Source organism: Miniopterus schreibersii (assembly GCF_964146895.1).
Source record: "Miniopterus schreibersii genome assembly, chromosome: 8".
Lineage (NCBI taxonomy): Eukaryota > Metazoa > Chordata > Mammalia > Chiroptera > Miniopteridae > Miniopterus > Miniopterus schreibersii.
Genome location: NC_138109.1, coordinates 11,455,251 through 11,476,008, shown reverse-complemented (window position 1 = coordinate 11,476,008; position 20,758 = coordinate 11,455,251). Strand labels below are relative to the sequence as shown.

General features: G+C 51.7%; 1 protein-coding gene across 8 annotated transcripts in view; it reads right to left on the bottom strand.

The window, feature by feature from the left end:
* Positions 1-3,639: 3,639 nt before the first annotated feature.
* The window catches only part of UBR4 (ubiquitin protein ligase E3 component n-recognin 4), a 118,951-nt gene continuing 101,832 nt past the window's right edge, over positions 3,640-20,758 (bottom strand). For all 8 annotated transcript variants that reach the window (XM_081146133.1, XM_081146135.1, XM_081146139.1 and 5 more), the window contains 9 exons: positions 19,700-19,918; positions 18,689-18,802; positions 17,184-17,326; positions 16,611-16,736; positions 15,352-15,546; positions 11,931-12,155; positions 8,623-8,713; positions 7,764-7,926; positions 3,640-5,355 (listed from right to left, as the gene is read on the bottom strand). In XM_081146133.1, the coding sequence (XP_081002259.1) occupies positions 5,291-5,355; positions 7,764-7,926; positions 8,623-8,713; positions 11,931-12,155; positions 15,352-15,546; positions 16,611-16,736; positions 17,184-17,326; positions 18,689-18,802; positions 19,700-19,918 (1,341 nt within the window). In that variant the 3' untranslated portion in view covers positions 3,640-5,290. The remainder of the gene's footprint in view (positions 5,356-7,763; positions 7,927-8,622; positions 8,714-11,930; positions 12,156-15,351; positions 15,547-16,610; positions 16,737-17,183; positions 17,327-18,688; positions 18,803-19,699; positions 19,919-20,758) is intronic.

Below are 20,758 nucleotides of genomic sequence, written 5' to 3'. Positions count from 1 at the left end.
TTGTCCGGGAGGCTAAGGGGGCGAGCTGATAGCACACGAGCCTGGGCCACGCTCCGAGATGAGACAACAGACAAGGATGGGCAGGAGAGGGAGTAGCCCCCAGGGCGGGGACCACAGAGCAGCAAAGATGGAAATAACGATGGGGAACAAACAGGAATCACCAAGCAACAGGCTCAGCGCGAGCGAGGCAGGCATGTGCAAGGGCCGCGTGCGTGCGTGTGGGCACGTGCTGCAGCCACGGGTCTTCCTGACAGCAGGTGAGGCGAGGTGACTGCACCTCAGCCGCCTGCGCTTCCTCTCTGCGGTAACACCAACACTGGCAACCAGAGCTACAGCGAAAGGCCTGGGCCGTGCCTGGTTCTAGGACTTTCTCTCACGTTAGCTCACTCACTCCTCACCCTCAGCCAGGTGAGGAGACTGGCCCATGTCCCATAGCAGCGCTGGGGCCTCCGGAGCCCTGGAGTGTGCCCAGCACCACGCCGCCCACATGTGGTGACCACAAGACTAAGTCGCTCACGTGATGAATCTTTTTAGTCTGGGAAATGCTGCATCCTCAGGCACAGGGCTCTGACGGTGTGTCCCAGGGCCTTGAGGACAGGAGGGAGCAAGCTGGGTCACATCCCCAAACCGCCCTTTACACCCTTACCCTCCCGGTCCTTCCCCTCCAGCATTAAGCACCAGTTCTCCCCACGCCAGCAACACTCTCGCTCACGGGGTTTAGGAGCCAAGCGGGTCTGGGTTCTAATCTTGACGCTGCCTGTCTCAGCTGCATGAACCTAGACAAGCTATTAGCTTCTGTGCCTCGGTTTACTTGTCTGGAAAAGGGGTGCCTCTGGTTGCATAGATGGCACTGCAGGTAAAACACCAGCTCCTAGCAGGCACTTGGTAAGGTCCGCATCCTCTCCCCTGGCCAGGGGCTGCCCTGCTCCCCTCCACATCTGAGCTACAACCAATCAGTCCTGAGGTGGAAAGAGGGCTGAGGTGGCCAAGACAAGCCAGAAGTTGTAGTCCCAGGCTCACCCCTGGGGAACAGTGGGCAGCTGGCTCCAGGGGGCTCAGTCCCAGGACTTATCTTGGCTCTGGCCTTGCCCCCGGGGAAGAGCCAGCAGCGGACTCCAGGGGGCTCAGCCTGGAACTCATCTTGGCTCTGACTGCCAATCCCTCAGTGCTTCTGGGAACAGTCCAGCTTCAAAAGACTTCCTGAGGCCTGGGAGGCCAGAGGTAACTCTGGGCAGAGAAATGGCCCTGCCCTTGGGGCAGTGTGTGACAGGAGAAAGGGGGTGCAGCACGTGCAGGAGCCCCAGTAGGGACTCGAACCTGGGTGCTCCAACTTGGGTCTGAGCCCAGCTCTGCCTCCAGCATATTCTGGGACATCAGCCCGAACTCTGCTGCAAAGACAGCAAAGGGGAGAGGGTGGTGAAAGACCCTGTGCACCCACGCCATTCTGCGTGTCACCCAGAATTTCGCACAGGACTGTGGGCACAGCTGCCCCTGACTGTCCCGAGGAGACCCTGGCGCACCCGCTGTGGAGCAAGCACTGCTCCAGGCACTGGAAATACAGCAGTAAATAGGGAGAGTCACTAGCATATGGAGCTTAGGGAGATAAACCACCAAGTACACAAACTAGCAAGCTGAGTTCAGCGCATGAAACAGCAGCCAGGGAGGGATTCCAGTGAGCTCTCGTCAGGGCCCATCTCGGAGACTGACAGGAACCTGACTGGAGGGAGGGGACAAGCACACAAACATCTGGGGGTAAAGGGACAGCAAGTCTGTGGGGTGTGAGAGGGGACAGTAGGGAGGGGACAGCAGGGAGTGTACGGAGCAGTGGGAGGGAGAGAGGAGCCGAGGCTGTGAGAGGGAGTTCAGACTCCACACTAAAGGTGAATGCGTGAGTTGGAAGAGATTGAGCAGGGGAGTCACATCTGAATGGCATTTTTAAATGACTGCCCTGGGTCGTTGGGGCAACAGGAAGCCAGGAGACCGTGAGCGGATCCTGCGAGCTCCCAGGACCAGGGTGCAGGGTGGGAGAAGTGGCGAGAGCCAGGCTGTATTCTGAAGACAGGAACCAGAGTCTCCTTTTCTGGCTGGTCCCCAGTCCCCCACAGGGCCCACCTGGCCAAAGCAGCAGTAACTGCCCGGGGGCCAAACACAGACAAGCTGCCCACTGGAGTTTGCTGCGTGACAACCAGGACACCTGTCATGACTGGGCCTGAGAACCTGGGGTGAGCAGGTCAGAGCTGTAGGTGGACTGATTTGATGCCTCATTAGAAATCGGCTGGCCCAGACCCTCTGCCCCACACCCCACCTTCCAGCCCTCTCTCTTCATTTACTGCCTCTGCCCCTTGTGGGAATGTGTGCTCCACAGGGACAGACTGTGGAACCCCTGCTGCGCCCTCAGCACCCTGCATGGTAATGGTGCCTGCACCAAGCAGACACTGAGGATATGAGTGGGGTGATGTGTGGAGCTGTGCAGAGTCCCGCACCCCGTCAGCGCCTGGCTCCCAGCTGGCAAGTTACTCCCTCTGGGACCCTTTCCTCATCTGTAAGGTTGGACCACTACCTAACTTGTAGGGTTGATGCGAGAATTAAACACAAATAACCAAGCACAGCCCCTGGTGTTTCAGCAAACATAACTGGGGCAGGAGGCCTCATGAGGAAGGGGCCACCTAAAAGAGCACTGAGCTCGGAAAGCTAGGCGCCAGGAGAGATGAGATACAGCTGAACGCAGACTCTGGAGCTTAAAACTTGTAGCAATCACTAGGCATAATTCAGTATGGAATCATCTGAATTCCCAACTGGGATTGCCTGCTGAGAAAGACAGGAACGAACCCAAGAAGCAATTAATTAGCCCAGAGATGGCTCGGTACAGGAAGGGACTGAGTTTTGCCTGGTGTCCTTCAAGGCTACTTTCATGAGCCCTGGGCTCGGGGGTGGAGTCCCCTCCCCAGACCAGTCAGTTCCCCTCCTGCCCAAACTCTGCTTCAGGCACTGGCCTGGGACCCATCACAGACCTGCATGGCCACGTGTCAGCAGTCTGTCTGGGACGGTGGCCGTCAGTGGGAAGCAATTGTGTGTCACAGCAGGGAAAGCTGTGACAGTGAAAATACGAGGCCTGATGCACTTGGGTTGGGGCCAAATTCCTCTGAGGCCTTTGCAAGAAATGAAGGGCAGAAAAGAAAATAAATGAACACCTTGTCATGACCACCAGTCCACAGCTAAGCTCCCGAAGGCGCCATGTCAACACCAGTGCCCTGAGGTGTCGCTTCAAACACAGCTCAGCCTACAACGGTGCCACACAGACAGCAAGCCGATGCCTGGTGAGCAGGTGAAGTCCTGTTCACACAGGCACCTGCCCCGCTCACCCTTCTTACTTCACCGCCCCAGAAGCTGCCCCAGTTTATTTGCTACAAGGATGTTATAACAACAGCCACTCTGCACGCTAACGCATACCTGCAATGGTCTCTCGGGAGACGACCAGAAGGTGGGAGACGATGGACCCACGAGAGGGAAGAAACTTGCTGCACTCAGTGTGCAAAGACAGGGTCCCTGAGATCAAGGTCCTTCACCCGCCTCCACTAGACACAGCTGGACCTCACCTGAGACGTGGAGCTTCAGTAAAGAAAAAAATCAAAACTTTGTAGACTGAAAGGGAATTCATTAATAGGAAGAGCAGCTACTTCCTTACTACATGGGCAAATAATCTCATGTGAGCCTGGCAGCCACCCTACCCCGCATGATATTCCCACCTATAGGCGTGGAGATTGGCGACACAGGAGGCGGTGGAGCTGGGGTCTAAACGCAGTGAGCACCTGACATGGCCTGGGCGATGCCGCGCCCTTTCCTCAGCCACATCCATCCCTCAGAAGCCCATCGCCCAATGCCAACACCGATGCCGATATGCATGCGAGCTCACACACTCTCATCTGCCAGGGCCACCAGCTAGGCTCTTGCAACAAACTGCTTCTGTCTCTGGCTAAACCCCAAGCACGATGCTCACGCCTGCTGTGGCGACTTCGTCAGAGGCTCTGTGGAAGGGACACGAAGTCCTGGCTGTGGAAGTCTCTGAAACGGGCCCAAAGGAACCTCCTGTCCCACATGGCCTGGCCTGAGGATGGAGCCACATAAACTGGACATCAAGAAAGGGGAGTCTATCACTCAGAGAAGCAGCAGCAGAGCAGTCACGGAGGTCAAGACATGGGCGCCGGCGAGTTCTCCCTCCCCAGAGGCCATCTGGACCAGCCTTGCCCTAAGGTCCGAGAGAGGTTCTTAGGGGTTTTGCTGCTTCACTAGCAAGAGGGCCACTGCCCATGAACGTGGCAAGTGGGTCTCAGGCCCCCAAGGGACAGGAGCCACAGTGCTGGAGGACACAGCTTCAGAGGCACAAACCTGCAGCTCTGGCAGCCACTGGCGGAGGCCTCCGGCAAGTGACACTGGTTCAGTGGCCTTTTCCTGTAGGGCTGTCAGAAGACTAGAAATAACCACACACACTGGGCCTGGCAGAGGTACTCGGTAAAAGACAGCTGCTCATTATTGTGATTCTAGGTCTACCCCAGGCTCTCTCCTAACAAGCAACCCTGAAGAGAAGTCGCCAAAGGGTTCCTGATCCGCAGCTGGCAGGCGAGTGTCCGATGCGCTTGCTGCAGAAAGGCTGGTGCCCTACTGCACGGAGCTGCTTTCTGCCGTGGGCTAGAAAATCATTGGGCTCCACGTGTCTTTGGGCTCCAGCTCTTAAGGCCTAACCATTAAGAGATTTGGCCAAGGGGTTTGTTTTAGGAAAGATCACATTCATCAAATGCGGTGCCCCAACTTGCTGGCTGAACACAGACAGGCTCCATTTGACGCTGACAAGAGGCCCAGACAGCAAATCTGATGGTCTTCCTGCGCTGACATCGGAAAGGGTGGGTGGCCAAGGAAAAGTCTTTGGCCAGTGTCACTAAGGACGGGTTTAAGCAGCAGTCAACACCTTCTTTTTCAATGTGTATTAAGTCATTCGTTTATTTCTCAAGATGTGCACACTCAAGTATTAAGTTGGCCAGGACAACTCATGGCTCCTAGGTATGTACAGGTCCTTCGATGGCTTGGGTTACAAATAACTTCATAGCTAGTGCACCACACACACAAGATAAAACAGGAAGCCTAAAAACCCCAAGCCACTCCAAGGAAAGATGAGGGAGGGGAGGGGAGGAGTACTGATGTGGCGTCCTGTGGGAATCAATGCACAGGAGGGAGGAACACAGAGGGATGGGAGGCCAGCCAGCGTCAGTGGGTCAGCAGCGGTTCTGTGGGACAGTCAGGGGACTGAGTTCAACAGGTCCTTCAGGAAACTCTCTGGATCAGTGATTTCTGATAGTAGACCTGGAAACAGAGGCAGAAGTTGGTTAGGGGAAAGGAATGCATAGCCCCCAGTCCACTGAGTCATGGCTGCCACATCCACGAAGAGAACATACTGTACTCCAACAAGTTCTGACAGCGGCTCACTGGAGGCTTGGCCATGATTGGGGAAAGAGTCACCAGGCAAACACTCCCATCCTGTGAAAGGAGGTCTGCTCTGGAACCAGGCACTGCTGTTTGTCTGAGGGTTACAGTGGCACAGGCTGACCTCACAGTCTTCCCGGAGAAGTTCTAAGCCCGGGTCCAGAGACCACAGCAGGGGCCTGCAGGGCCACTAAAACTGAGTGGAAATGGAAGGAAAGTGTCCATAGCCTTCAGCACATTCTCAAAGGGACCTGGACTGAAGAAAGGTTAATATCACCGCCCTAGAGGTCTGGAGGTGCAGAGAAGGGTAGCAGGACCCTAGGCTCATCTGAACTCTGGGCGCTAGTCCCGGGGCCCTGAGCCAGCTGCTGACACTCAGAAGCTCCGACAGTGACAAGTCCTTGTTTCATCATTGTGGGGATTAAATTAGGCATGTATGTGAAAGCGCCCAGTGCACAGGCGCACAATCAGCATCAGGTCCCCTGTTGTCCCTGGCCCTCCTACATAAAGCAGGGCACCCACGTTTAACAAGCAGGAGCTGTTACCCCAAGGCCCAGCACAACGCAAACTGAAGTTCTCTCCCCAGAATCTGATTAATGCAGGGAAGAGAGGCACTGATCATCTCCAGTTGGTTTCGGAAGATGTTTCTGTCCTTGCATTCAGATAGGGTGTGTCCGATGTTCTGAAATTTTCTACCAGTTTAAATAAAGTAATAAAGTCAGGCTATGAAAACTGGAACTCTGAGTGAGGGCCACAGAGGCTCCATGTCGACCGGCTCCTGTGCTCCCCTACTTCAGGCCAGGATGCTGCTGCCAGCCTGGGGCTGCTGCAAAGCCCTGAACTGAGGTGACCACCTTCCTTACCCTGCCCACCTCCTTCCTCTTACTCAGACTCTTACATTCACACTGACAGTCTTTGTTCGACATTCACCAGACCCCTGGGTGACAGGCACAGTGCTCGGCCCTGAGGAGACAGATCCATAGGCTACCTGCATATTTGTAGGAGGTCACTTCCTGGGAAGAAGGCAGGAGAGTAGCTAAGGTAAAAAGTCAAGGCTGGAGAGATGCACGTGGAAGCATCCAGTGACGTTAACAAAGGAACTGCAGGGAGCGGTGCTACCACGTGACCTCCGATGACGGGGAGGCACCAGGCTGATAAAGGCCCATCCTAGGGCACAGCTTCCACTGAGGCCACCGCAAAGGACAGTCAAGTGGAAGCCCAGGGCCTTGGGGGACACTCCATCAGTTGGGGCTGAGCTGGGAGCATCACAAGAAGCATCACTCCAGACCTTTGAGAGTTTAGTTCCCAGAGGGCAGACAGAAAAATATCAGTGGGATCGGGAAATTTTCCCCCTGCTTCTTTTCATGTCACAACATTCCCACAATGAACATCAGGGGAAAATAAAACAAGCTCACAGGAGTCAGGCAGGTGTGGGCCCCTCTGCTTCAGCCCTGGGAGCCCCACCTTGAACAGGCGGCAGTGACAGGGGCTGTGAAGTAACAGCGCCCACAGACCGAGAGGGCGCCGGATCTATGATCCGAGGTACATTTTCCCAGGCAGCAGCCCAAATCACCCCCTGTGGTCACCTGATGCTTGGTTATGAAATCCAAACAATTTTTAATGTGTTTGCAATTAAAATACACATTTGTTGTATAAGGAATCCATACGCAGGAGAGAAGGATGAGCTTCGTGTGGACACGGAACTGAGGCTGTCTCATAGGATAAGTGCTCAAAGTGCTGCCCTGTTCTTATAATCGAGATGCCCTTTGCTCTGATGCTTTGATGTTCACCACTTATTTTAAAAATCAAAGTTGAAATCTTCTACATCCCTCCAGGGGCAGCTGTGACAGAAGAGGCTAGAGAAAGACAAATAAGCTCCATGGTCCTCTCTGAACTGTCATAAAGAGCCAGGAATCAAAAGGGGGCTCTACCAGTTTTCCAGCTCTGCCCCACTAGAGATGTATTTAATCTTCAGCACCTCAGTTACCCCATCTGCACAGTGGGGATGACCACAGCCCTGCCTCTCACAGGGCTGCCTTGAGGACAGGGAAATGCAGTGGGCAGCACAGTGCCTGGAAAGCAGTGAGTCCACAACGTGTGCCATAGCTGCTGCTCTCATAATCAGTGGCTTGGTATGTACTTATCTCTTCCAGATCTTTTGGTGGCCCACAGGCTAGTTTTCACCTGTGTTTCTTCTGATATGTGAAGATAAAAGCTATGGCCAGCCCCACTAAGACAAACGGGTTTTGCTGCAGAAGATCTTTGAGACAGAAAACCCTGACACTGACCAGCCACGTCGAGGAACTCCGAGAAGGTCTCCACGGGCATGAACTCCTCCTGGAAGGTCTTCAGGGCTTTGTCAGCAGCTTCACAGATAGGCATGTCGTTGTGGCGGATGTATTCCGCTAGAGAGCAGGACCAGCCTCCCTCTGTGTTGCTGGTAGGCACCTTCTGCAAGAACCAACAGGAGACAGGCCCGGGAGGGGCAGGGGGAGATGACTTAATGCCTCAAATCAGGCCCTGTCAGTCCTGTGAAAGGAGAGACCTCCTAGGGACATCAAAGTGTTCCCTGGAGGATGTGTTTTGCTTCCAGGAACAATAAAATTTCATTTCACTCCTCTTACAGCCCCTTTATTACACACTGTGTCACCTGAACCTACAAGCTACAACAAGTGATTGCATTCTTTACTCCACACTCATCACATCTGCATTTCCCAAAGAAAGGGAAACGTCAAGATGCCTCAATTGAGCTGTTTCATTCATATTATGAAAGGAACCACCCAAACCCTCTGATTTCTTCCAGGCAGAGAGGAGTGTCCTATTGTAAGCTGGGCTAGAGTAAGTCATATTCAGCAGAGCAGTGGAGTTTATCGAAACTGAGGGGACAAGAATGAACAAAGGGTGACTCAGGAGGGAAGCTTTTCTTGAAGAAGTGGGTCTGTAGCAGGCCTGAGACCAAGTGATAGGGTTGAGCACAGACACGCCAGGGTCTAGGCTGGTGTAAATCCCCTCCCACGGTGGGTGTGCTTGTTCCCTGGGAGAGGCCAGGGGAGGAGCAGCTACCTGCTGGCTGAGGCAGGGTCAGAGCCAGCAGCACGTCACCTAACACCCCTGCAGACATCACCGAGCCTCCAATGGCGTCCTTACCTTAAACATGTTGTAAATGAGATCGACAAGGGCCCAGAAGAGGAGGGAAGAGCGATAAGCAGAGTAGTCCTTCACGGTCTTGTCCGTCAGCCTGGAAAGAAGACCCCATTACATGTCCATGCAGACCCTGGAAGGGTCCTTCCAGGACAGGGCAAAGCATGGGGGAACAGGGAAGAGTCATAGTAATCTGTGTGTCACTCAGTGCCAGCCTCTGTATGTCTGCTCAAAAAAAAGCAGCTGTGGGTAGGGCCTTCTGAAGCCCCGGGACCCAGTACTTCATTTACTACAAACACATTCCATGACACATTCATCTTTAGTACTGACTCTTCCAAATCAGGGTAAATGGGAAGAAAGGGAGACACAGTTGTGACATGGAAACCAAAAAGCTACTGCCTTAAAAAGACCAAGGACTCGCGTGTTCCCATGTTGAGCCCCTACACGAGCTGTAATAAGTGAAGTAGGAAGCGAGGTTCTCCACAGTCTTCACATTCCCACTGGGAGGATTTTCAGTCAGCAGACCGAAAGCCACCAGATACAGCAATTTGTTAACCACGTGCTGTGTTGAAAACAGCAAGCTGGTGGAAAAGTGGCGATGAGCAATGTGAGGCGCAGGATGGAGGACGCAAGCGCCCGGCCCTCCCAAGGCCGGGATAATCCCGAGCAAACTGCTCACCACACCTCTTGGTTTCTACCCAGTATCAACCGCCTCTACTTAATCCCATGATTAAGGTGCCTGAGGATTAGGGCCCGGCAGGCCCTGGAACACTGGGGGCTACCTGCAACCACGTCTGCTGCCTCCTTGGCAGGCACCGCTGCCGTGAGGGCTGGTTACACCAGGCGGAGCCACTGCGAAATACAGACTCCTCTCTGCGCAGGGAGTGACATATCAGGGCCAGAATTCGGTCCTACCACCCAAGTCTACAAGAAGTACTGTCTGCAAACTGGCTTCACATCTGTAGTAAGTAAAGGCCAGATGAACCCTTGTCATGGAGATGCTACACCTAGGAACACACTGAACAGAGCCCACAACTAAAGGGACTAGAATTTAGTATTAGTGTGTGTGTGTTACTTATTACAGAAGCTAAACCTATACCGTATGGGCCTCAGGTGATGAGACAGGCCATCCATCACACCTAGTCAGTAAATGTAAATATTCCACTTGCTGAAATATGCTTCCTGTACCCTCCCTCCACCCGATGCCCTCCAAAGCACCCAATTCCTTTTTTTTATTTATTTTTTTATTTTAAAGGAGAGGGAGAGAGAGAAATAGAAACATCAATGATGAGAGAGTCACTGATCGAGCCCACAACCCGGGCATGCGCCCCGACCAGGAATCAAACCCCGATCGCCTGGATCCCAGGTCGACGCTCAACCGCTGAGCCACGCCTGGCCGGGCCAAAGCACCCAATTTCTCCCCTGTGTGCCAGGCGTGAGGATGCTGCAGCCTAAAGTGAAAAAGACCATGCGAGGGGCCTGGGGATGAGGACAGTGACCCATTTCTCTGCAAACTAGATGACAAGAAAGTCCCAGGATTAAGTATCTGCAAGTTCCTGGCAGACGACCCTTCCTCCTCAAATGTGAAACACGCAGAAGAGCCCGACTTCTCTTGTGCAGATGCCTAGAGCTACATTTTTGTGTCTACCATTGCCTCCCACCCCATAATGTACAAAGCCTGTGCCAGCGACACTGCCCCAACCAGCAAGGTAACACCCTCTAAATGTCCTTCCAGCCATGGCCTCTCCTCAGAGGTGTCTCAATACCGTGCTAATGCCCAGGTCCTCCTCCAGCCTGTTTCAGGAGCACCCTGGCTCATGTCTCCACACCACACCAAGTTTGGTCCTTCTCTGTGACTGTTTTTGCCTTGGTGAGCAGGAATCTTGAATAGCCCTGCCCAACTTAATTATTTAAGGCTAATTAGGAAAGGTGACTAAACTGCTACAGAGAAAATGGCAACTCATGAGTGTAGCTCACACTGGATTGCCTAATTAAGCTGTGACCAAATCGGCTTTTCCTTAACTGCCTGGGACAGTAATGAATTCCAGTCTCCTAATTGAAAGCAAAACAGCTCCTGTGGGCTCAGATTTCACACCTGCCACTGAGAGCCTGTGCCCAGTAAATCGCCACTTTATGTGCTATGGAAGCAGGCCAGCCTGGCTTATCAACAGCTTGGTATCCACCATATCTAACTTGTGATTCTGGAGGCTAGTTAACTATTAATGCTTCGGTCTCTTGGGAAACACCGGAAGTGATATGTCTGGAATGGGGGCAGGGGTCAGATAGGAATCTAACAAGACTCGCCCCTCCTGCTCTACACAGAGAAACTGAGACTGGCCTGATTCAACAGCAGAGCTCCAACCTGGTCTCCCTGTGGGCGGGAGGCACCAACTAGTAACACTTGATAAATCAGAGCTGTTGAAGTAAAGATGCCAGGTGTGCCAATTCAGGCTCATGGCTGTTTCCACTTGGTCTGTCACTATCAGGGGCCTGAAAGCTCCTCCTAGGCTCCCTTGTTGACCTACAAGTGTGGAAATGTTTCTTCAGATCTTAGCGAAAGCAGAATCCCAAGGATAGATCTTCCAAAAGGGATGATTTTCCTCAAGCAGCAGAAAGCCGACAAACCCATCCCCTACTCTGCAGCATAGGGCAGGCAGACTGCACAAGGCCACCGTGAGCCAAGAGTGGTGCCCACGGAGTCCACTGAGTGTGTGGCTTCAGGTTGTTGTTTGGAGATGTTTCTCTCAAGTCACCTCCCACCTGACCCACAAGGCCAAAATCACAGCACAAGGTCAAAAAAACAAAGACCACTTCCTCTGGGAGGTGTCCACATCAATAGGAGAGGAAGAACAGCTTGTGGGACATGACAAGGACAGGACTAGAATGTGACCAAGGAGGGAGATGACAAGCTTTTAATGATAGGAAAAGAAAATCTCCAACTGCAACCATGCAGAGGCTTTTTTAGTTTATGCCAGACCAGCAGCCTGGGAAACCTGTCACCTGTCTGAGCCCGACACCCAAATGCTCCTCCTCGTCAGTCTCAAGACTGTGCATGGCTGGCTGCCTCTTGAAATTTCCCGGAGACAAGCCTGGCCCTGCCTCTCTAGTGGCTGAATACCAGACCAAAGGTGGCCAGGCACCTGCCAGCCATCAGGCCTAAACTGGGCATGGCAGATGAAGAAGGGTCAGGACCGATAACTGAGTCAAATGAGCACCTTCCCTCAGCACTCGCTCACTGCCTGGCAGTTTTCACACACTAGGAATACACAGTTCAGGCAATGGGGCAGGAGACAGCTTCCTGGACAGGTACTAACCTCGTGGCTCCTCCTGGAGCCACTGCCCGGGCCTGAGATGTCACCAGCAGCCTCCGCAGGATTTCCACACGAATGGCTCTCCACTTCTCGGGGGGCAGGATGTGAAGGGCCAAGACTGTGAAATAGTGAGGCCCATCCACTTCAAAGGCACTCTCTACCCACTTCTCCTTGGGTTGCTCCAGAAAGCCCTGGAGGTTCTTCTCTTCCCGGGAAGTTGCTCGGGTTCTAGAACAAACAGGGCTTGATGAAACGAGGGTAGATGCCAGGGACCAGCAGCAAGAGGGGAGGAGGGTGTGCTCCATTTCTTAAGTGTCTTGAACTCTTGGATAACACAACACTCCCACCCATCCTGGACCACCCCTCCCATCTCCTCTCCAACTGCTGCTGCTTCCCTTCCAAGCCCTTCTTGGTGGCACCTTCCTTGGCCCCCTCCCCACCCCACCCCCAGCTCAGCTCTGACACAATTCCAAACAACCGCTGGCTCTGAGCACCCTGTGGGTCGGGCACATTCACAAACACTCCATCATCAGTGACCTCATAATTCTGGAAGGTGACAGCCGGCACCTTTTTACCACGGTGATTTGCCCAAGGTCACCAAGCGTTGGGTGATAGGGTCAAGGTGAAACCAGAATCTCTGGTTCCGAGCTCACTGCTCACACTCCCTGAATCTGAGGTGTCTTATTACAGCTAAGTTATTTGCACTCCATTTCCATCAGCTGCTGTCCATGGCTCACTACATTGTTTTCCTGTTTTTTGGGGTTTTTTTTAATGTATCTTTATTGATTTCAGAGAGAGGAAAGGAGAGGGAGAGAGAGAGATAGAAACATCAATGATGAGAGAGTCACTGATCGAGCCCGCAACCCGGGCATGTGCCCTGACCAGGAATCGAACCCCGATCGCCTGGATCCTAGGTCAACGCTCAACCACTGAGCCACACCTGGCCGGGCTCCGTTTTTTTTTTTAATACTCACCCAAGGGATATTTTTTCCAAGGTTTTTAGAGAGAGTGGAAAGGAGAGAGAGGGAGAGATGTGAGAGAGACACATCGATTGGTTGCCTCCCGCAAGAGCCCTGACCAGGGCCAGGGATCGAGCCTGCAACCGATGTACATGCCCTTGACTGGAACTGAACCCGGGGCCCTTTAGTCTGCAGACTGACGCTCTAACCACTCAGCCAAACCGGCCAGACTATTTTGTTTTCCTGTGTGTCTGTGCCCTCTCTCCATTAGAACAGCTTCTTCCAGGTGAGCACTGCCTCTTGTTCTCACTCTTGCCTAAACTGCAGTGATGATGATCATGAACTTTAATGGCAGGCAACTTTCTTAGACCTCCATGTGGACTGTCTCATTTCATCCTCACAATAACTCTGAAACAGGGACCAGCACCATCCCAATCTCATAGAAAAGGAAACTCCAGTACAGAGAAAATAAGTATTTTGCCCAAAGTCACACACTGGGGTGTGAAAGAACTGGGCTTTGAGCCCAGGCTGTCTGGCTCCAGAGCCTATCCAGCATTAATTCATTCTCTATCTCCCCTCCAAAATGAAGCCTTGGTAGGTGGTCCCTGAGTCAGCACAGAAAGGGCGCAGGAGCCCCTAACGATCAGGTATTTCTGGCTACACTCTCTCCTTATAACCTGGATGGTGCTCTCAGGCCAAGAGAGCCTGATGTCCCAATTATATGGGGGGAAATAAACAAAACATAGCACTAAGAGTCATAAGAGTCAAAGTAACCCGGTGTGCAGACGGCACTGCCAGACTCTAGACTGTGGGAAGCAGGAGGGGCAGTGCAAGGACACCCTGCTCTCTGAAGAGTGGCATAGATGGAACCAGTGAATACACTCAACTATGTTCTCCAGAATTGGGAATCAGAAGCTTTCTGCCATTATAGGACCTGCTCAACTCTGCTCTGGATCATGGTGTCACATTCTTGCCTTAATACACAAATGGTCCACTGAAGGCAGCCACCCCCCTCACCCAGCCCCCCTGTGACCAAGCTTGCAGCAATGTGAAGTGACCAGCTAGGGAAGCAGTCTGGGGATGAGAAACTGCTTCTGCATGAAGCTTCCAGGTCAGCCTCGGACTGACCAACACAACCATGACACAGCCAACTCCCTCTCCACCAAGGAGCTTGAGCAGGAGTTAGAATGTCTAGCATTTGACAAACAGTGACACCTAAAATCCCCAGCTCTGTTCTGCGGGGAAATCATGCCTGCTCTGCGGTGTACCTCCGCCCTGGGGAATGGAGCAGCCCACTCCATGTCCTAGCTGCCAACAAGAGACATGTCTCTGCAAAGCCAAGAGCTCTGTCAAAGGCTACAAACACGCAATTAGCGCGGCTAAGGCCTGAAGCACAATTTGCATAGTGGGAGCGTTTGTGCTGTCAGCGATGCAGGTGTTTCTTCTGACAGTCTAAACAGTTTAGCAGGTGATGTAATGCACTGACGGAGACCTGCCCATGCATCTTTTCAACAATGAAGCCTATGGTCTGGAGATCAGCCTTTTAACTCACAAGGAAATAGGAGGCAAGCAGAAGATAACATTGTTGAAGAGAGAAGACCAGCAAGGACAAGAGACATATTGTCCTGTTGCCTAAACTGAACTGCAGCTGCCTGGGGTAAACTGTGCACAGCCTTTCCACAGCCTGCCAATTCTCTTGCCCAGCAGATCTGTAAGGCTCTTGCTTGAAGTCTGGGGCTAAAATATGAAACCATTTAATCTAAGAGTTAAGTATATTAAATCTCTTAATTTGCTTTTGAAATCAGATGTGGAATGAAAGAATATTATTCTCTACCCCTAAGTGCTTCAAGATCATACTTTCACATAGCAACCTAACTACTCCATTATGTACATATGGATGAAAATACAAATCTGATTTTTCCTGGCTGCCTTCCTTGTCAGTTGACTTTCCCAGATAATTTTTAACACTCCCTCCTTTCCCCTCACACCTGCCAGAAGTATTATTCACTGGAGAAAAAACAGGGGAAGCAAGTCCAGTTTCCATTTATGAAATGGGTTCTTGGCTCTGCCATATCCCCTAGGTATGAAACCCTCACCTGCAACCCCTTGAAGTGACTGTGTGTGGCTCCAACCTCTCACCTCCCCCATCCAAGAGAAGACAGTGTTGCAAGGAGAGGAAGAAATAGAGGCTACATCCAAGTAGAAGCTTTGATGGTCTGGCTTCTCCCAGTTTCTGCCCTCTCTGTGCTGAAGGTCAGTCCAAAGATGCAGCCCTTGGCTGCCCATGGTGGAAGACAGGGCAGTTTTGGAAGGAAGTCACCTAAAAGCCGTGGATGAACACTCCTACTTCAGTAAAGGCTGCCTTAGGCCAGAAATTTGCTCTGTAACTAACTAGGGCAACTATGGACAAATGAGAGGTCTTATTGAGTCAACTGATGCTGCCCAGTGGGATGCAAGATACTGACGTGTTCAGGACGTAAAGCACAGTGTGAATGATGTAGGGGATCAGGTGGATGTTGCTCTCCCGGCCGCCCCCACCAGTGTCCGCGCTGAACGACTGCTCCATGGCGAAGCGCAGGAAGAGCAGCTTGATGTCGTGGATGTTCAGCTGGTACGTGGGCTCCCGCTGGCCCGTGCATTCCTGGAGGTATGTGTTGTGCCTGGGGGATGCAAAACAAATGGTGAAATGGAAGCAAATTCCCTGGTGAAAACCCCCTTCCCTGATGGCTGCACAGGTTAAACAAATGGACAGAGGGGTGAAAGGGAGAGTCGAGGACAAGCACTGGAGTAGGAAGAGGAAGCAAAGGACATTTCATTTCTGCTGTGACTGAAAGTGATGCCCTCCAAGCTTTGATGAGAACCCACTGGTTTCGAGGGACCCATGTCCTGATGGACCAATGTCATAGGACACAGCGTGGCAACATATAGAAGTACATTTTGGAAGAACAAAGATAGAACTTATCCCTTCTGACTGACCAGGAAATATATTCATAATAATCAACTCCTCAACCGACAAATAAAAGCTTCTTCTATGTCAATTTTCGTTACAATCTATTATGCCCCTTATTAATTGTGTGACCTTAAGTAAGTTATTCAATCTCTCTGGGCCACAATTTCATCTGTAGAGTGTGTTTAGCAATAATACATGGTAAGCATGTCAATGCTGCCCATTGTCACTTCCCTTGTTATTGCTGCCAGGTACTTGCTTTATGTGCCTTTTCATCACTGAGCATCAAGAACAGGACCTGGGGTGGGGCACACTCCACAAGACAGCCGTCAGAGGCAAGGGCCTCATAGAAGCAGCTTCAGCTACTCTACTCTGTGTTTTAGGACAATGGAGCCCTTGACAGGGCTGGTATTCCCCATGCCACTAAGCTATTAATTTTTATTATTTAAACCTCAGAGGCACACACTGTAGAAGTGAACTCTGGGAAATTTTGGTCTCAAGGATCAAGTCAGGCATCTCATGTCTGATGTCCTTAGATCAACAAAGAAGCAGAAGTAGTACATAACTAGAAACTACACAGTGCACCAGACTCTGAGGGTACAGCTTCTCTCAGCAGAGTTCCTCTCTGTTCCTAACAGCCTCTTGCCAGCAAGCAAAGAGATATGGATACCCAATGAAGGCATCAGGAAATGGTCTTACCACAGGATGGGCTGAGAGCTGATGCCCCCCATCTCCTGGGAATCCCCTTTCCTACCATGCAAAATGCTCAACACTCACCTTGCCAAGCAAGTGGCAAAAGCTGACTCAGGGACGTGGGGTCCCCAGACCGGAAGGAGCCCATTGCACTTAGTGTTGGCGTTCTGAAGGGCAGCACTTTCCCACTCTTCTCGGCCTCGAGCCAACCTGGGTGGGGAGGAGAGCAGGGATTAGTGACTGCTAGAATTAACTTGGCAACCAGGCACCTGGAACAGTGGAACGGAGAAGAGTTTGCTAACACTAAGTAAGTAAGTTCGCCCACGCTCCTGACTCCACACAGAGAATTAGCCATTTGTAAACCCGATATAGCAAACGCAGGCCTCACTGTTTCAGGTAAGTAACATTGCTTTCATGAGCCTTGGGTCCTGGTCATATGGCAAGAACAGTTCTGAGGTCTACATGGTTTAAGGTAAAACATCTTCCTCCCCAGAGACTAAGGAACAACGTTGAAACTTCAGGGTTGGCAGTCCCACCCCTCCAAGTCCAGGGACTTGGGCAAGCTGCTCCCTCCTGTGAAGCAGCAGAGGTCTGGAGCTGAAGCACACGTGCGGGAGAGGCCCATTGAAGGAGCCAGTCCGCCCGAGCCAGGCCCACCTGACGGCTGCCAGGTGGCAATCGTAGTGTACGATGTTGAAGTGGGACACGGTGCTGTAACCCTGCTGTTTCCGGGGCTTGTTCTCCATCTCCTCCAGGGCTACCCGCTTGGTGAAGGTGTAAATGCCCAGGACCTTTGCAGGCTACAAAGACAACAGGAAAAGGAGGCAAGGTGAGGAGAAACACCAAGGCAGGCTCTGGAAGCAGGTGAAGCAGGGCAAAAGGGACCCACACGCCTACCCTCCTAGATGGGGACGGTCCGGGAGAGGGGTGATGGCCAGCACTCCAGGCTCTGGGTTAAGCACTGGCTGGGCACAGTGGGAGAATGTGGGGAGCAAGCAAGCGGGCACCGTGCCGGCGGAGAGGCAGACAGGTAAGCTCCCATTGCCCTTCTTTCCCTTTTGCTGCACTGACCTAAAAATGAATAAAGTGCCTTCTTGGTAAGTCAGCTGCTTTTCAAAAATTATCAGGCCGCTCCAAAGAGCTGTGTCACAGCAGAGCTTATGAAGCCTGTGGCCCAGGGCACCTGCCCTTCAATAGCTGAGTGCTAAGTTTTAAATACAAGCTAGAGAGAAAGGAGACCGGACAGACCACTTGCTTCTCTGCTTCTTTCAGGTATAAATCTAGTTTAGGGAGCCTGGTCTCCCCAGGTGTCCTGAATGGAAGCAGCACAGTATGTTTTTAAAAGCCCAGAATTCTGGCTCTGCCCGTGACCTTTTTTGTCATCCACAAACTGGGACTTTTCACAAGTTTAAAGATAAAAGTATGCATCCCGCCCGGCCGCGTGTGGCTCAGCGGTTGAGCATTGACCTAGGATCCAGGAGATTGAGGTTCAATTCCCGGTCAGGGCACATGCCCAGGTTGCGGGCTCCATCCCCAGCTGGGGGCATGCAGGAGGCAGCCGATCAATGATGACTCTCTCATCACTGGTGTTTCAACTCTCTCTTTTCCTCTGCCTTCCTCTCTCTGAAATCAATAAAGATATATTTAAAAAAAGAAAAGAAAATGTTTAAAAAAAAATTAAAAAAAGAAAAGAACATTCCACTAGGTGTGGCTCAGCAGGTGAGCATTGGCCTAGGATCCAGGAGATCACGGTTCAGTTCCCAGTCAGAGCACACGCCCAGGTTGTGGGCTCGATCCCCAGTAGGGGGTGTGCAGGAGGCAGCTGATCAATGACTCTCTCATCATTGATGTTTCTCTCTCCTTCTCCCTTCCTCTCTATAAAATCAATAGAGACGTTAAAAATAAAATAAAATAAAAGTACATAGTTGCCATAAAGCTGTGTGCATGGGGCCTAGCACAGACAGAATCCAATGAGTGTGTGTTGTCTACAATCATGGTGATGATGAAGTCTAATGTTCGGATCAGTGTGCCTTCCAGCCTTTAAAGAAGAGTGGCCAAGAGGCAAGCTTTGGCCAACCTAAGAACAAATCAGCCTGCAGGTGAGGGCCACCACTGGAGCAAGTGAGCAGGCTGAGCCACCAGGCCCGGGCCCAGAGCCGTACCTGGAACTTGTACCCCTCCCTGCAGATGCAGCACGTAAGGCCCGGCTCCTCAATCAGCTCTTCCATTTGTTTCAGGAGCGCCGTCTTGGTCACGACCTGGCCCTTTTCATTTGTCTGTTGGGGGAACCCCAAATGGCTTGTCAGCAGGGGGTTTCCACCCCCACCCCCACCCCCACCCCAGCTCAGGGGCACTCAGGGTCAAGGCTGACCCTCCACATACACTAAAAGGACTGCTGCATCAAAAAGAAATCTCTTCAGTTGGCTTCTAATGATGGTAAAGACCCAGATTCCCCTGCTATTCTCTCCTGCAGGACCACTGAAGCAGAGGAAACCACCCGTTGGAACCCTGGCAGGTCGCCCTTGCCACCAAAACAGCCTTCTTTGTGCCAGCAATACCAACCCTCAGCCGCCAAGGGTTGTTGCGTTATGATTCAGTTACTGTTCCCATGGGAGTTTTAAAATTGCTGACACTCAAGTTTGCTGGCTTGGAGGAGGCTCTCAGGGCTACTGCTTCCTCTAAGGCCTCAGGACAGTGAAAACAGCACAGAGCCCTTCATGTAAATAGACCCCAGTTCAAAATCCTGTCAAGCACTTATTAGTTATGTGTCTTGGCCTATTTACTTCACCTCTCAGCCTCAATTAGTTCATCTGGATAATACCTCACAGAACCACATGAAGGCGTAATAAAATCTTCCAAGTAACCTGCCTAAGCACAGTGCTTGGCATATGGTAAATCCTCGATAAGCAATGGTTATCATCACCATCTTTACTGTTTCGTGAACTAAAAGTCCCTTAACCTTGAGTCTCATCTGGATAGCAGAAAAGTAAGTCACAGCTCTTGAGGGTTGCTGGGAAGATTAAGGAAGTGAAGGGTCTGGCACACCAGTTCCCTCCTCTTCCTCCGTCCAGCCTCCACCCCCAACCCCAGCTCTGTCCCGAGTACAAATGGTTGTGCCACGGCATCTCCTCAGCAGTGTGGCAAGAACATGGGGACTCAGAGGATGGCTTTACCGTCATGCCCAGAGTGCCCAGAGCCTTCTGCCTCATCGCCATGGCCATGCGCTTCTTCTCAGCCCGGGTCTCCCTGCGGGCGGCGTCAATCTTCTTGTTTACATCAGGGTGCTCCCGCAGTGCCTCCAGCAGGTTCTCTGCCAGGGTCCCAATGCCCTCGTCACTGGATACCTGCTCCAGTTTATGCAGGTTTGTGATGGAGTCAGTTCCAATCAGAACCTGCCAAGAAGGGACCAGAGGGATGCAGGCCTCCAGTTATGTAGACAAGCATTCTTCCCAGAAAATTAATGGAATGTACACAATCTCATGTTATCTGCTCAAGTTTCAATGAGACCCTTTGATTCTACACTTTGAGAGATTTGGACATATGGAGGAGAGTTAGGCTCTGCCAAATACCTTTGACCTGTCACTATGCTCTTTAGCTTCAGCATCTCTATCTATAAAGTGGGGGTACTGCCAGGGTTCCTGTGATTATTAAGATTAGATAATGTATAAAGCATCCAAGCACAGGGAAAGGGGCTCAGGTAAGATTCCCTGGAGAAAGAGCACCTGATGAGGCCTGAGTGGTGAACTCAGTGACTGTGGGGCCCTATGGGACCACCAAACTCAGAACCGAAATTTTCTTAGGATACTAAAGGTACAACTACAAGTGGGACTAGAGATAAGGAAACACTTTAAAAAGAAACCGCTGTATTTGACAAGGTTGGCTATCAATGCACTATAGCACCATGCTCTGAACTGGGGTTGGAGAGCATTCGAACACTAAAGGCAGGTGTCGTTTGAAAAAGTTCTCTCTAGGTAAGCTCACTGGAAAGGGCACCAGTTCACTGAAATCTGCACCACCCACATCACAAGTGAATTGATGACAATTACTAAATATTTGACAATAAATTGAAAACAGCAAAGCCAACTTGCAATGTGAAAGCTCAGCACTCAACTCAGATCACTCCCTAGCTCATAAATCTATTCTCATGGCTTCACATTTGTACCTCGGCAAAATTACAGGGCATCTCATGTCTCAAGCTCCTAAATGCCAAACCCACAGTTGAGCTGCCTATT